The 15,537-nt window shown below is 37.3% G+C and overlaps 1 protein-coding gene and 1 pseudogene across 6 annotated transcripts in view; both read left to right on the forward strand.

Annotated features, from left to right (window-relative positions):
• The window catches only part of DENND4A (DENN domain containing 4A), a 124,844-nt gene that overhangs the window by 88,288 nt on the left and 21,019 nt on the right, over positions 1-15,537 (forward strand). For 4 of the 6 annotated variants that reach the window (XM_044925411.2, XM_025296299.3, XM_025296298.3 and 1 more), the window contains 5 exons: positions 118-249; positions 2,258-2,374; positions 3,277-3,405; positions 8,548-9,647; positions 13,581-13,767. In XM_044925411.2, coding sequence (XP_044781346.2) covers positions 118-249; positions 2,258-2,374; positions 3,277-3,405; positions 8,548-9,647; positions 13,581-13,767 — 1,665 coding nt within the window. The remainder of the gene's footprint in view (positions 1-117; positions 250-2,257; positions 2,375-3,276; positions 3,406-8,547; positions 9,648-13,580; positions 13,768-15,537) is intronic. The other 2 variants (XM_025296300.3, XM_044925413.2) reach the window with 1 other exon arrangement.
• LOC123328227 lies at positions 9,654-13,567 on the forward strand (annotated as a pseudogene).

Below are 15,537 nucleotides of genomic sequence, written 5' to 3' on the forward strand. Positions count from 1 at the left end.
AATTATGAGACAGTCTTCATGATCAGTGTTAGTAGATTGTTAGCTTAAACAACAAACTAGTATGTATTTTTGGTTATCTCCCTGAGTAGTAAAATGCTGTCAAATTGTGTTCTTAAGCAGATGGCAGTGACCTGGATGCTGTTAGCCATGGCAGCATGGATAGTGGTCATGGGACACAGGCTGTGGAGCAGGCGCCGTTTAATATGGGTTCAATCAAAGTGTATGCTTCCGATGATAGATCTAGTACAGGTTTGTGTGTGCTTATGTATACATTTATTGCAATCCATTTTAAGAACTAAGTTTGCTAACCTGTCTTTTTTAGATTTTAATTTTCAATGATATATTTAATTGTCTTTTTAAATTTTATATGGTAAGCATTTGACAGTATATTTAATAACTATGCAATTTTATGCATTCTCTACTTGAGTCAAAATGAAAGGTTAAGAGAGTTTATTTGAGTTTTTAGCCCATGATAATCCAATTAACTCTGAATAGCACAGAGGTCTCTTTATCATATCCTATTCTTAGGATAAGTTCTTTGTATTAGGAGCATGTTATGAGAGGTTTTTTTTATGTTATTAGGGTTTGAAAGAAAGAAACTTAGATCCCTAATCTGAGTTAATAGTACCATATCAGCATCAGTTTCCAAGATTCAACAGTGTTCCATGTTTCATGCAAGATATTATCATTGGGGGAAGCTGGGTAAAGGGTACAGAAGAACTCTTCCTACTGTATTATTTTTGCAACTTCTTGTGAGTTTTGGTCTATATTAAAAATCACAATAAAAAATTTAAACATATTTAAAACTTACAGCATTCTAGCACTGAAGATAGCATTACTTTCATTAAAAGATTTGTATGTAAGCTTCCTGTGTTATGAAAACTAACACACATAAAAAATATATTATTTGAATAATTCTGCCCTTTTCATTTGTACATTATAAAAAATTAGACATGATTTTTGAATATAGTGTAAGAGCTTCATATTAATGAGCAGAAACTTTAAACTTAAAAATCCAAGCATTAATAATAAAACATGAAGACTTTATGGCTCTGCAAATTTTAACATTATTTTGGTTTATCTCTTTTTACGTGTACTTTTGAGAGTAATAAATATAAGCTGTGTACATTGAAATGTCATTTTCATAGTTCTTCCTTGGCTGGCTTTGTTTCTTGTTCGTGCGATTGTGAATTTAATCAGAGTTGTAGTGGTCATCCTCAGGCATTATCTCTTAAAAATGAAGAGCTCCGTCTTTTAACTAATGGCCTTTAAAAAGGATATCTTCAGTGAAGAACCTAATGAAACCTTGAATTTTATCAAGATTATATTTGCATTTTTTAATTCGTTGTTTCTTTGGAAATAGAGCTGAAACTTTGATTAGAAAAAAATACAAACTCAAAATTATAAAAAAGATATTAAGGTAAACACCTAATGATAGTACAGTTTCTTTAAGCAGTTCTTTGCAAGTTTATAAAATCATTTTATGTGTGGCCTCTCATATAACAGCCTTTTACATTATACCTCTGGGAACTTGAGAGTCAAAGAGAAAGGTTAAGTGGTTTACTTAAAATCATGTCTCCTAAGATCAAGAACTAGGATTCAAAACCTTATGTTTTGATGCCACTCTAGTGAGCACAATTTGCTGAAAGTTATAGAGTGCCTCTTTAATAGAAGTGAATTAGAAGTTTTCTTATATTGTTGCAACATTTGCTTAATAAATTTAACACTAGATTTTTTCCTCATTCCCATGTATTTGCACTCATGCGCAGTTCAGTAATTATTCAGTTGCATTTTCAGAGAACTAATTACGTATCAACAAGTTTAAACAGGCCCATTTTTTGGTTAGATCTTTTAGACATTTGGCTTCAGTGATCTGTGTGGGTGTTCTGTTAAGAGTTCCCTACAGATTTTTCTTCTCCACTGCTTAGTTGGATCTCAGACCTTCACCTAGAAAGGTCATGGACTTGAATAAAGAATGTTTGGTTTGTCTGTGTCTTTTGGAGCCCAGATAGTAGTGTAAACACACATAGTTACTTTTGACTACAATGTGGAGACAAAAAGAAATGTGATCATTTTGTGATCATTCCTTTCTTACATTAATAGAGATGAGGAAGAGCTAACAAAATAATGCTTTCAATTGGAAGTTAGCCAGAAAACTTTCTATGAGTAAACCTAAATACCAATGTGTATCTTCTAATCCAGTTTCTCTTATTAAAGAATTTTATGATAAACAACATAGGGTTTTTTCCTTTTCCAGGTGGCCAGTCTGACCTTGGATATAATTCGTTATCTAAGGATGAAGTTAGAAGAGGGGATACATCCACTGAGGACATTCAAGAAGAAAAAGATAAGAAAGGGAGTGATTCTAGTTCCTGTAGGTTCTAAGTTGATATGGTATAAAATTGTGAGATTACATTAATAGAAAATTCAAGTCACTTTGTGTCAAAGTACTAATTTTGTTTTTTACTTTCCCATGGAAACTCCTCTTTCCTCACATTATAAGCCCTCTCCACCACCTAATATTCCAGCATGTAAATACCTTATTTGTGAAGTGTGTGGTCTCAGTGGCAAAACACTCTCCAATCAAATACTATTCTTATAGTAGAAATACATATTTCTTCAAACAGTGGCTTTTTCCTGGGGCTTAATAATATTTTTACTTAATGCTTTTATTAATGGACTGTGATTTATATTTTTCTCACTTACCTCTCCCCATCAAAAGCAGTGTTTCGTAACTAAAGAATAAATATAAAAGGCATGCATTGTATGTGTGGACCTCATGCATGACCAATATTTAGCTGTTTGATACACACCTTGATGACTCAAATGACATCACTTATTTCTGATTGACAAATAGATACAGAGGTGTTCAATATTTTCTTATCACTTTTTTTGGGGTGGGGCTATTTAGAACTAAAAGCCACTTCTCCTTATGGCTCCATTGATGTGTGTGCTATGCTATGCTAAGTCACTTCAGTCGTGTCCGACTCTGTGCGACCCCATAGACGGCAGCCCACCAGGCTCCCCCGTCCCTGGGATTCTCCAGGCAAGAACACTGGAGTGGGCTGCCATTTCCTTCTCCAATGCATGAAAGTGAAAAGTGAAAGTGAAGTCGCTCAGTTGTGTCCGACTCTTAGCGACCCCATGGATTGCAGCCTAACAGGCTCCTCCGTCCATGGGATTTTCCAGGCAAGAGTACTGGAGTGGGGTGCCATTGCCTTCTCCGATTGATGTGTATAGATTACATCTAAACAAATTGCATTTTAATCTTTACAGTGTCAGAGTGTGAGAGTGCAAAGGGAAGTGCCGACTGTCTTCCTAAGCTCGGTTATCAAAGTTCTTCCAGTATAGTTCGCCTCAATGGTACAAGTAACAGTGCTGATAAAATATCAGGAGAAAGCACAGGTAAGTTGAATAGTACCCTCCTGTTCTGTGCAGAATAACTTGTGTCTGTATTTCTAGTGACTATTTTTTTAAAGTCTTAATTCTCCAAGGTTTTTTTTTTGTTTTTTTTTTTAAATATTTGTGCCGCCTCTCAACGGTACAGTTTAGTAGTTTAAATTCTGTTTTATCATACAGTTTGTTCAAGCTTTATTATAACAAAGTAAGGGTACATACAAGCCACGAGCCATCTTTTGAGTTTAGAATGTGGGAAGTTTTGGGGAGGGGAAATGGGAAGCAAGTAAGATGATCAGTTCTGAGGGTACTATACATCTCCCCAGTTTTTAAATGAGTTCCTTAGCCTTTGTATTATTCTTGGTTTTCAGAGGCAAAAGGACAGTTCTTCAGATAGTTTAGATAAGAATACGTAATATTTTTTTCTTTCCAAAGCACTTCATATATAGTATTTTGTATTTATTATTATAGCAGTGCTTATATTAGTGAGAGAGGAAATATTAGCACTCTTTCAAAGATGAGAAAACTCAGGCATGAGTTTTCTATTGGCCAAACTATTGGCATGTCACATAAGTTATCAATTAGTTAATGGAAAAATCATTTTAGGATCCTGGATATATTTGGTCTCACAAACTTAGGGAACAAAACAGACCTAAGATTCAGTGTTTCTCGTGTTTCAGTCTGATTTCATAATTATTTTATTTTTGTATTAGCTCAATTCTGCATCATTTTAACTTAAACAGTTATTGAAGGACCTGTGCTGTGAAGGCTGAGCTATCTCTGTAAGCGGCCCTGCTGCTGTGATGTTTGTTTTTCTGCAGCATAAGTAGATATGCCTCTCGTTCAGGGGTAAGCAAACTGTGGCCCATGGGCCAGAGTGGGCCTGCAGCCTGGTTTTTGTACAGGTCCACAAGCAAAGAATGGTTTTTCACACTTTTAAATGGTAAAAAAATCAAGAGGATTACTATTGATTTTGTGACACATGAAAGTTAAATGAATCACAGTTCAGTGTTCATAAACAAAGGCTGACTGGCGCACAGCCAGCTCATTTGCTCCTGTATTGTCTATGGCTGCTTTGGTACTGTGTCAGCAGAGCTGAGGAGTCGCCACAGAGACTGTATGGCCTGCAGAGGGTAAAATATTTACTGTCTGGCCCTTGACAGAAAAAGTGTGCAGACCCCTGCTGCAGCTATTAAAAAAAAAAAAGTGTTAAATGATCTATAAGTGTCTTTCTTCACATTTCTTTGTTAGATAATTGTTATAACTTAAAGATTAAAAATTGTTTCATTGGTATCATATAATTGCTTCACAACCATTTAATTCTTCCTAATCACTGTCTAATTTTGATTCTTAATAACTGGCTTTTGGTAATCTTTGCTTTCTTGTTCTTTTATTCCTTTCTGTTCATGCTCGCGGTTTTCTTAGATCTATTTTTATGAACTTTCTGTTTTCACATGATTGTCAACGAACCTGTGTTTCTGACATTTTGTCAGTCATCAGCATCCGACTCAGCATATGGCTTTTGATTTTGCCCTCTGTGCTGAACAAGTCACTTTTTCAAAGCCTGTGATAGGTTTCCTAGGTGTGAACTGGAGTTGTTAGTTTATCCTTAAGATTTTTGACTTGAAAACTTTCCTGTTAAGTACTTGGGGTTTATCACTCCTACCAAAGACTGTATGTGGGACTTATAGGAATACTTAACTTTTCTGCATCTTTTGTCTTGTATACCAGTACTCCTAGGGTTCAAAACACCTTTCAGGTTTCTTTATGTTTTGCAGTGCAGTATGTGTATATTTTATTTATATCATTACATAAATAAATGACAGCTTCCAAAAGATGTGGGAATGGAATAACCAAAGACATGTTTTAATGTTTATCTTGGGAATTTTAACATTTTAAAAATAACTTTCTTTGTCTTTGGCTATGCTAGGTCTTCGTTGCTGGGTGGGTTTTTCTCTAGTTGCGGTGTGCAGGCTTCTCATTGCAGTGGCTTCTCTTGTTGCAGAGCACAGGCTTAGTGCACGCGGACTTCAGCAGTCACGCTCCTGGTCTAGAACACAGGCTTTGTAGTTGCGGCACCTAGGCTTAGTTGCTCCGCAGTGTGTGAAATCTTTCAGGACTGAGATCAAACCCAAGTCTCCTCCATTGGTAGGCAGTTTCTGTACCACTGAGCCACCAGGGAAGCCCAGGAATTTTAACATTTTGATAAATGCATATTGAATTACTGAGAGTTCAAGCACAAAAAAATTTACTCTGAAGTGAAACATACTCTAAACTTGAAAACATACTTTGAAATATGTTTTTAGGCCTCATTCTGCCTTAAGTGTGTTTTAGCTTTTTATCTTTAGCCACTACATTGAGCTATAACGTGTCATATGTAATATATTATGCTGGGCTATATTCTGGGTTGGTCTGTTGGCTGCAGTTGTTTCCCAGAAGACAGTATTCATTCAGCGGTATTTTTTTTTTTTTTTTTTTTTGCACACCTATTACCTGCTACCATATGCCAGGTGCTACCTAGGATATAGTAAAGAATAAAAAATAAACATGGTCCCAGACTTCATAGAGAAACACATGGGAGGGATGAGAAAACATTAATCAAATAATCAAGTAAATGTGAAAACACCCTGATATTAAATACTGTCAAGAAGGGTGCGAGCATGTAATAGACTAGCCTGGATTTAGGGGACATGGGTCAAGAAAGCTTCCTTGGTAATATGGTTTTTGAGCTTACATCTGAAGAACGAATAGAAAATAAATGAGGGTATGGGCTTCCCAGGTGAGTTACTGGTAAAGAATCTGCCTACTGGTGCAGGAGACACAGTAGACACAAGTTCACTTCCTGGGTTGGGAACATGCCCTGGAGGAGGAAATGGCAACCCATTCCAGTATTCTTGCCTGAACGATCCCATAAACAGAGGAGTCTGGTGGGCTAGAGTCCATGGGCTCACAAAGAGTTGGACACGACTGAGCACCTGAGCACACAGGAGTTCTGAAGGAGAAATCGAAATGGAGCATTCCAAGCAATGGGAAGCAATGTGTCAAGACTGTATAGTAGGAAGGGATTATAGCTTGTTCACAGATCTAAAGAAGGGCAACCCCTGGGCTAGAGCAGCATCCAGCCTAGTCTGGTAGAATTTAGCATGTATATCAACTTAGAATCAGATAAACTATTCTGTAAATGGCCAAACAGTAAATATTTTTGCTTTACAGGCCACATACAGTCTCTCTTGCCTGTTCTATTTTTTAAATTTATTATTGTTTTTGGCTGTGCTGGGTTTTGCTGAAGTGCACTGAGTCTTCCTTGCTGTGCACAAGCTTCCTGTATGTGACAAGTGGGGGTTTTGCTCTCATTGCAGTGCGTAGGCTTCTTGTGGTGGTGGCTTCTTTCATTGCAGAGCACAGGCTGCAGGGCACATGAGCCTCAGTGGTTGCAACTCCCGGGCTCTAGAGCACAGGCTCGGTAGTTGTAGCACACACGCTTACTTGCTCTGTGGCATATGGGATCTTTGCAGACCAGGAATCAAACCTGTGTCCCATGCATTGGCAGGTGGATTCTTAACCACCACACCACTGGGAAATCCAGTTGCCTGTTCTTTATGTGTGTGATGTGTACAACTCTTAAAATGTTAATACCATTTGAGACTGCATAAAAACAGTCCACAGACTGGTTGGCTCAGTGGTGCAGTTTGCCAACCCCTGGTATAACTGGATAACCAGCTTTATTTGTCTTTAGGCCATTTGCATAGTTCTTAACTTTGTGAAGGAACCCTTGCTCTTCTATTTAAATGCAGTCCTTGAGTTTTATCTTTGGCTTATAAGATTCCTCCAAGTCTTTAATAATATATAAACTGTCCAGTAGAAAGTTTCCCAAAATATTAGAAGAAAGTGTATTCTTGGTTTCTTATATTCTTAATCATAAGCTGATATAGGAAAAAAAGAATATACTTTACCTCTCTATTATACTGTTTTCCTTGTTAATGCTATTAATATATGTTTATTAACAGTATTAGTTTGTAGGCTTTTAAGGTCTCTAGTAGTCCCTTTTATCTCCTATCCTGTTACCTGAATGCATCATATGACAGGAAAAAAGGCCCATTTTTCGTAATTGCCTGGTATAGAGAGCTAATTCTGTTGTATAAAACATGTAAAAAGAGTAGCTGACAATACTATACCTGACTAATGCTTTAGGAGACTCCCACATAATAAGGACAATTAAAGTGATCAAAAGTCTTGATTTCTGCTTCTGGTTAAAAGCAGCAAACAGTGTTTCTGAATAGAAAGTGGCTGTTCACATTCAAGTATTATAAACTTGAATCAATATTTAAAGAAAAAGTAAAATTATTTAGCCACATCTATGGTCATGAGGATTTAGAGTTTTAAAAATAAGTTTTATTTATAAAGCTCACATAGCTGTCTTTGGTTTGGCTTAGTGTTTTTGGTTTTATTTTTATTTTTATAGGCAGAAGACTCAGAATCTTAAGGTTATCTAGCACAACCACAATTGTATAACCATTGTTATTTAATCAGTTCGGTGAAATGGACATAAATTCATTATTATTGTTGTTATTATAAATGTACCAAGGGTAAATATTAGTCTTATAAATTTTAAAAAGTAGTGCATCCTTATATCTCAGAGTGTACCCTTCATATTTGATTTGAATCCCAGTTAGGGCTTCCCTTGTAGGTCAGCTGGTAAAGAATCTGCCTGCAGTGTAGGAGACCCAGGTTCGATTCCTGGGTTGGGAAGATCCCTTGGAGAAGGCAATGGCAACCCACTCCAGTATCCTTGCCTGGAAAATCTCATGGACAGAGGAGCCTGATGGGCTGCAGTCCATGGGGTTGCAAAGAGTTGGGCACTACTGAGTGACTAACACTTACTCACTTACTTACTTCTGTCACTTAAAGGCTAGGTAACTTTGGGCTAGGTAATTAATCTCCGAGTATAAGCTTTTCCTCCACCCATAAGGATGTTGGAATGATTATGGTAGATAATGTAAATAAAGTGCCTAGTATAGCATCTGTGAAATAGCAGGTACTTGATAAATTCTTGCTGTTATCATTTTTATTACTGGTATCTTAAATATTTAAGACAACTTATATTTGCATATTACATTTTTCATGGCTAAAAGCACTTTTCTTGTTTTTTAGAAAGCACATCTGAGCCGCTCTTAATATCGTCTTTTGAGGATGCAAATGAAACAGGAAACATTCAAAGTAGATGCTTCAGGAAAAGACATAAAAGTGACAATGAGCCTGATTTGCAGCAGCAAATGTCCTGGGCAAATCGAAACCGCAATCTTAGTGGAGGAGTACTGATGGGACTTATGCTCAATAGAATTAACCAGGAAGCAAACCCTGGAAACATGGTTGAAAAATTAGGAGCTGATGCAAAAATTCTTTCAAATGTAATCTCAAAAAGCACAAGACCAAATAGTCTTAATATTGGAAAACCGTCTTTAAGATCAAAGAGAGACAGTGTAGAAAAGGAATCGAGTGATGATGATATACCTTTTGATGGTTCTAATTGTCTGGCAGATAAAGTGGATTCTCCTGTTATTTTTGACTTAGAAGACTTAGACAATGAAACAGATATTTCAAAAGCGAGGTACATTGTTCCACAAAATCCCAAGAGGAGTCAACGCTTGAACAGCAGCTTTTCAATAAAACCTTTTGAAAAAACTGATGTTGCCACAGGATTTGATCCTCTCTCACTTTTGGTTGCTGAGACTGAACAGCAGCAAAAAGAGGAGGAGGAAGAGGAGGAGGATGACAGCAAAAGTGTTTCAACACCATCTGCTAGGCGGGATTTAGCTGAAGAAATTGAGATGTATATGAATAACATGAGCAGTCCGTTGACAAGTCGAACACCGAGCATTGATTTACAACGGGCCTGTGATGATAAAGTCACCACTAAGAAAAGTCCACCGTTGGTCAAGGCATGCAGAAGATCTAGCCTGCCTCCTAATTCTCCCAGACCAGCGAGACTTACCAAATCCAAAAGTTACTCAAAAAATGAGGACAGGCCAAGGGATAGACTCTGGTCTTCTCCAGCCTTCTCACCTACCTGTCCATTTAGGGAAGAATCTCAAGATGCATTAACCCATTCATCACCTTCATTTAATTTAGACACACTACTAGTACCTAAACTAGATGTTCTAAGAAACAGTATGTTCACTGCTGGAAAAGGAGTTGCCGAGAAAGCAAGCAAATGGTATTCAAGATTCACCATGTACACCACATCATCAAAGGTAGGTTTATTAGTATTTTCTACGTTTCCTTTTACCCTCCTCTACCACCAGAAGTCCCTTACTTGCAAAGATGTGTTTTTACCATTCTCCTAAAATACAGCTTTACAGAAAGGACTCTTGGATGCATAAGGTTTGTAAGTATCAGAATTTGAACTTGAATAACAACTTCAAAAGGAAAGAATTCACCAACTAAGGTTATATTTGTAGTTCAATTTTGAAAGAAAGTGATTTGTAGCTGGAATAAAAGTGCTTACTGAGCTTCATTATTTATTGCCTTCAAAAATTACCAGCTAGGCATAGGATTTTTCTTCCTGGTTAGAATGGAGTACCTTGTGATACACCCACATACCTCCCAAAGCAAAAAGCTAGATGAAATATAGAAGTGAAGTCAAAGTCACATCCAACTCTCTGCGACCCCATGGACTATGCAGTTTATGGAATTCTCCAGGCCAGAATACTGGAGTAGGTACCCTTAAGTACTTGCTTAAAGTCATCAGAGAACTGCTAAAACAACAAAAAATAGATGGGCGAGACTCTAGAGAGGAGAATTGCAGAGATGAGCTGAAGTCCTATAGCTACTTTTTCCATGAGGGTATTTGCTTATTCTGAGCACAGAGTAAAAGGTTGTGAATTCAGGCTTTGTCTTATCAGAGGACTGTGGAGAGGTGAGGGGGCCAGCAGGACTTTGGGGATCTTGTGGAAATGGAGAGACAAAAATATTTGTCCCTTTGACAAATTTGAGAGTCCTCAGATACACAAGTTTTTTTTCTTTCAAGATATTTTCCAAATAATGCATGAAACAGGAGTATGAAAAGGTAAGCAAGAAGTCTCTGATAAAGTTCTCAGCAATTTTATGGTGCTGGGAATACAATAATTTAACTGCTGGGAGCTGAGGGGAATGGAGGCAGGGAATCTTTGGTACACACACCAGGCCCTTAGTTCAAATTCTTGCAGAGCTATGCCTTAGGAACACGAGCAAACCAAAGGTAGACTGCACTTGACCAAAACTGCAACCTGTGCTGGACTCAGCTCAGTCTGTGATTAGATCAAACCAATCAGCCTTTGCTTTAACAGGAAAAAGTGTGTCCTTTCCAGAGGAACAGAACATTAACTGGAGTTACAGTTTTTTCTAGGTAGTTTTTATATTCTAAAATTAAATTACAAATAGCTATACTGGCAGACTTCCCTGGTGATCCAGTGGTTCTGCCTTCCAATGTAGGGGACATGGGTTCCATTCCTGGTTGAGAAACTAAGATCCCCCATGCCACAGAGCAGCTTAGCCCGGTGTTGTAAGTAGAGTCTACATACTCTAGATCTGCGCTGCACAGCACGAGAAGCCCCGCGCCATAATGAAGACCCAGTGCAGCCAAAAGGAAAAACAGCCATACTGAGAGACAAGGCCCATAACTAAAAACAGGAAAAACAGATGGTGGAGGAAATACACCTTCAGGTGATCTAAATATTTGAATTAGCAAGATACTTGGAAGTAATTGCATTATGTCCAAGAAAATAGAGGAAAGGGTTAAAAAAAAAAAAAGCTAGAAAGATGGAAAATTTCCCCAGATAATCATCTATTGAACCAGTGTAAATTCTAGAAGTGAAAAAGATGTGAAATTAAGAATACAGTTGTTGGATTTAACAGCAGACAAAACACAGGAGAAGAAAGATTAGTGAACTTGATGGGAGTTAGTAGAAAATATCCACACGGAAGTATAGACAGAACAAAAAGGGGGGGGGGGGGGGAAATATTGGAAAGAATATGCAGTTTAGTGGAACTGCCTAACACTGATGTAATTGAGTTCCAGAAGAAGAAAGAACGGGGTAGAAAGAAAATTTTAAAAGCTAATTGCCGCAAATTTTCCAAAAGTGATTAAAGATGTCAACTCACATATTTAGAAGATACGTGAATGTCAGGCAGAATAAGTGCCAAAATAGGCATCTAATGTTAGACGAAAATGAAATACAAAGAAAATCTTAAAAGGAGCCAAAGAAAAGATATATATTACCTTCAAAAGAGCAACAATACGTTTCCGGGGCGACTTGTACTGAAGGAAGATTCCAAATGGGTCGCAGCCGCAGCCGCTCCCCGCAGAGGGAGCTTAGGCGGTCCCGGGCCACATCCCGGGAAAGAGAACGCAGGCGCCGAGAAGGGTCGCGGTCCTGGGAGCGAGATCGGAGAAGCCGCTCTCAGACCACACAGAAGGCGTTCCAGGTCCCCAAGACGACAGAGATCCACATTTCCGTCCCCTTCTCAACTCAAAGAAGAGCTGAGGAGGAGAAAGAAATAAAGAGCAAAGAACGTCAGATAACTGAGGAAGACAGAGGGCACAACAGAGAGAGGAATAGAAATGATGACGTTAATGGGATTTGCCTCCACGAAAGGGAAAAAGGTGGATGGCCCTGTAAATGCCTATGCATAAATGTGTCTCAGAAGAGAAAGTATAGGCAGTACATGAATCGAAAAGGTGGATTCAACAGACCTTTGGGTTTCATTGCATGAGAGCTGAAGTGTTGAAGAATGATCTTTTTTCCCTCATCTTGATCAGAACAGTGGATTTTGTATTTAATATGCATCAAAAACAGGATCACAGTCCTTCCTCCTTGTAAAGTAAGAAAATTTTATTTATTATGTATGTAGTTCACTTACCCTGCCTCAAGAAAAAAAATTAAATATTACATTTTTTTCCTTTAGGAAATATCATTTGGGGTAGTCTTCAACTCCATTTTTTTGTCCTTATTCCTATGGAAACTGTATATGTTTTTTTCTTGGATGCTCTTTATGACCTAAAAACACATAAAAGTAATTTGGAAGTAAGTTTCTCAAAGCATTAATTTCTTTAAAAAAAAAAAAAAAAAAGCAACAATAAGAAAGCTGACAGTTGTCTTCTGAATAGAAAGTGATGTCAAAAGATGCTGGAAAAACATCTTGATCAGAGTACTGAAAGAAAATGCTGCAGACGTGTTTTTCTGTACCCAGCAAAAATATTCTTTAAAAATTTGAGTGAAAATTTTAGTTCCACTGTGGTAACATAAGGCCACTAAAACTCATCCCTCAACTTATAACTAAAAACTCCAGACAAAATACAAAACAGCAACTATCTAAGGATTCTGAAAAAAGCAACAGATTGTGGAGAAAATTTCCCATTTTCTTTCTCATGCATCTTTGCCCCAAGAGCAGGTCCCTATCACAGCATGACCTGGCATCCTGGCAGCTAAAACTTCAGGAGAATCCCCGTATTTCCTGGAGAGAGGAACCAGGGAATGGGGTCTCTGGGCAGGAGAGTATGAGGGGAAGCTGTGAGAGAAGGATTCCTGATTCTGTGTATGGCCCACACAAGTATCCGCCTCACCCTTGAGCTTACACGTGCATGGCATACTTGCAGACCAGCATGGAGGACAAGGCTTAGAGAATTAAACTGAGTATTAAATCACCACCTACAAAAATCAAAACACAAATTACAAGCTGAACATAACTCAGTTGACTGTCTGCTAAAACAATAGCACAACATTCTCCAAGAGATTATAACAGTACCCAGACTACACAGTAACTTTCATGGGATCCAGGAATAATAACCTGGATTGCTATGGAAAAGAATAAAATGTGAACAAATAAAAGAGAATAAAATGTAATCTTCTGGTGATATCATCCTGGACCAGGATTTGCAGGGAAGAAAATTAGCAATAAAGGCTTAAAGTTAACAGTTACCTAACAGGTATCTGCTTTGATCTAAGAAATGCTGCTGTAAAAATTGATCTCCAGCTCATGTTTGTCCAAATTAGGATGACCTTGTAAAATTGATTGGTTTTATTTTTCCCCTAGAAGTTATAATGTTGATTAATTGATCATCTGAGTAATTAGGCATTTCCTCTGCCTTAGAAGTGACCTTTTAAATTTAAATATGAAGGAAATTAAGCTTACAATTATGTCCTTAGGATCAAAGTTCTGACCGTACCAGTCTTTCTTCAGTGGGAGCCCAGGATTCTGAATCTACCTCTTTAACAGATGAAGATGTCTGCCATGAGTTGGAAGGAGCCACTTCTCAGGAGAGCAGCGCCACTTCAGGGACTAAGGGAGTTGATTTCAGCAGAACAAGCCTGGAAGGCTCTGCCTCCTTAGAAGGTTTGTCCAAACCCTTCTGTCGTCCTGCATTTGATACGTGGTACCTTTACTTTTCCTCCTTTATATTTTTAATTTTGTAAAAGATTTGCATGGCTCAACGCAACAGAGAACCAAGGCGCTTGGAGAGAGCTCTGGCTTCCACCCTCATCCCTTTGGCTTGTTTTCTCCTTGTCCCTCGAGGCAGCCATTTTTGTTCATTTTTGATTTATCCTTTCGTTGTTGCTTTGTTAAAAAATATGTACTTCTTTAAAAGCATGTGTGTTGTGTTTGTGTGTTCTTCATACCTCCTTGTCTTCTTACTCAAAAGGTAAAATAACTGTTAAACAATTAACTGTTACTTGCTTTTTTCACTTAACACCGTGTTCTGAAGAACATTTCATACCATCACATAGCATTATCCCCCTCTCATTTTTAAGGTTGCACTGTTCATCATGTGTGACTGTATTAGCTTATTTTAACCACTTCCCTGTTGATGGACTTTAAATGCTCAGTCTTTAACTGTTATGAATAATGCTGTGATGCACATATGCCATATTATATTTTTGCCAAGGTAGCTTTAGAAGATGCTTCCAAGTTCTTCCTGGAAGTGATATTGCCAAGTTCCTTCCTCAGGGGTATACAATTTTGTATTCCCACAGGTAGTGTAGACGAATACCTATTTCCCAGCAGCCTTGTGAAGAAAATATGTTTAGCACACTTTTGGATTTTTGCCATCTGATAGGTGAAGAGTGTATTTCAGTTAATATTCACTTATATTTATTTTATAAATTAAATTGCATATCTGTTTGTACATTCAGGAACTCTTTCTGTGAACTGTCTTTTGCCTACATTTAACTTTAACTTGTTGGTCCCCCCACCACCTTTTTTTTTTTTTTTTTTTAAGTTTTAATAGCTCTTTTTTATGTTAGGGAATTAATCCTTTGCCTTTTATATCAATGGCAGATGCTTTTTCCAACCGTGTTAAATTTCGGGGTCTTCTTCCCCCTCATAAACGTTTTCAATTTTGTATCAGTTTTTGCCCTGTTACTTCTGGGTTTTGAGTCTTTGGAAAAGATTCTGCCTTCCCCTAGGTTCAACACTACTTTCTTCAATACTTCTCTCGTTCCCTTTTTAACATTTTCTGGTATCAGCAGACTTTTTCTATAAAGGGCCATATTGTAAATAGTTTAAGTTTTGTGGGATATATATATATATATTTAACAGTGCTTTTAAAATGTAAAAATCATTCTTATGATCATACAAAAGTAGATTTGACTCCTGATTTAGATATTTAATCCATTTGAAATTTATCCTGGTATATGATGTGAGGAATGAACGCATTATAACGTTTTTTAAGTTTGCACCTTTACTATTTTAAAAAGCTTTTATTGTGGAAGTATTCAAGCAATCACAAAAGTAGAAGGAATAGCACAACAAACTCCCACGTATCCTTCATGCAACTTCAACACTTACCAACAAATGGCCAGTCTTGTTTTATCTTGTCCCCTCTGTCTTCTGCTGCCAACATTTTTTCCTGCCCCACTGAATTATGTTAAAGTAAGTCCCAAACAATATATAATTTTATTCATAAATACTTCAGCGTGTATTTCTAAAACATAAGGACTTTAATGTTATCTTTTTAAACTTTTTATTAAAGTTACTTCGTTTATTTAAGAAATGTATTATTTACTCTGTTATACATGTACTGTGTGCATTTTTATGTATGTAAATATTGTCCATGTCACAAATTGAGAACAACTGAATAACCAGTATCAGGTTAAGATAACAGTT

Source organism: Bubalus bubalis, chromosome 11 (genome assembly GCF_019923935.1).
Source record: "Bubalus bubalis isolate 160015118507 breed Murrah chromosome 11, NDDB_SH_1, whole genome shotgun sequence".
Taxonomy (NCBI): Eukaryota; Metazoa; Chordata; class Mammalia; order Artiodactyla; family Bovidae; genus Bubalus; species Bubalus bubalis.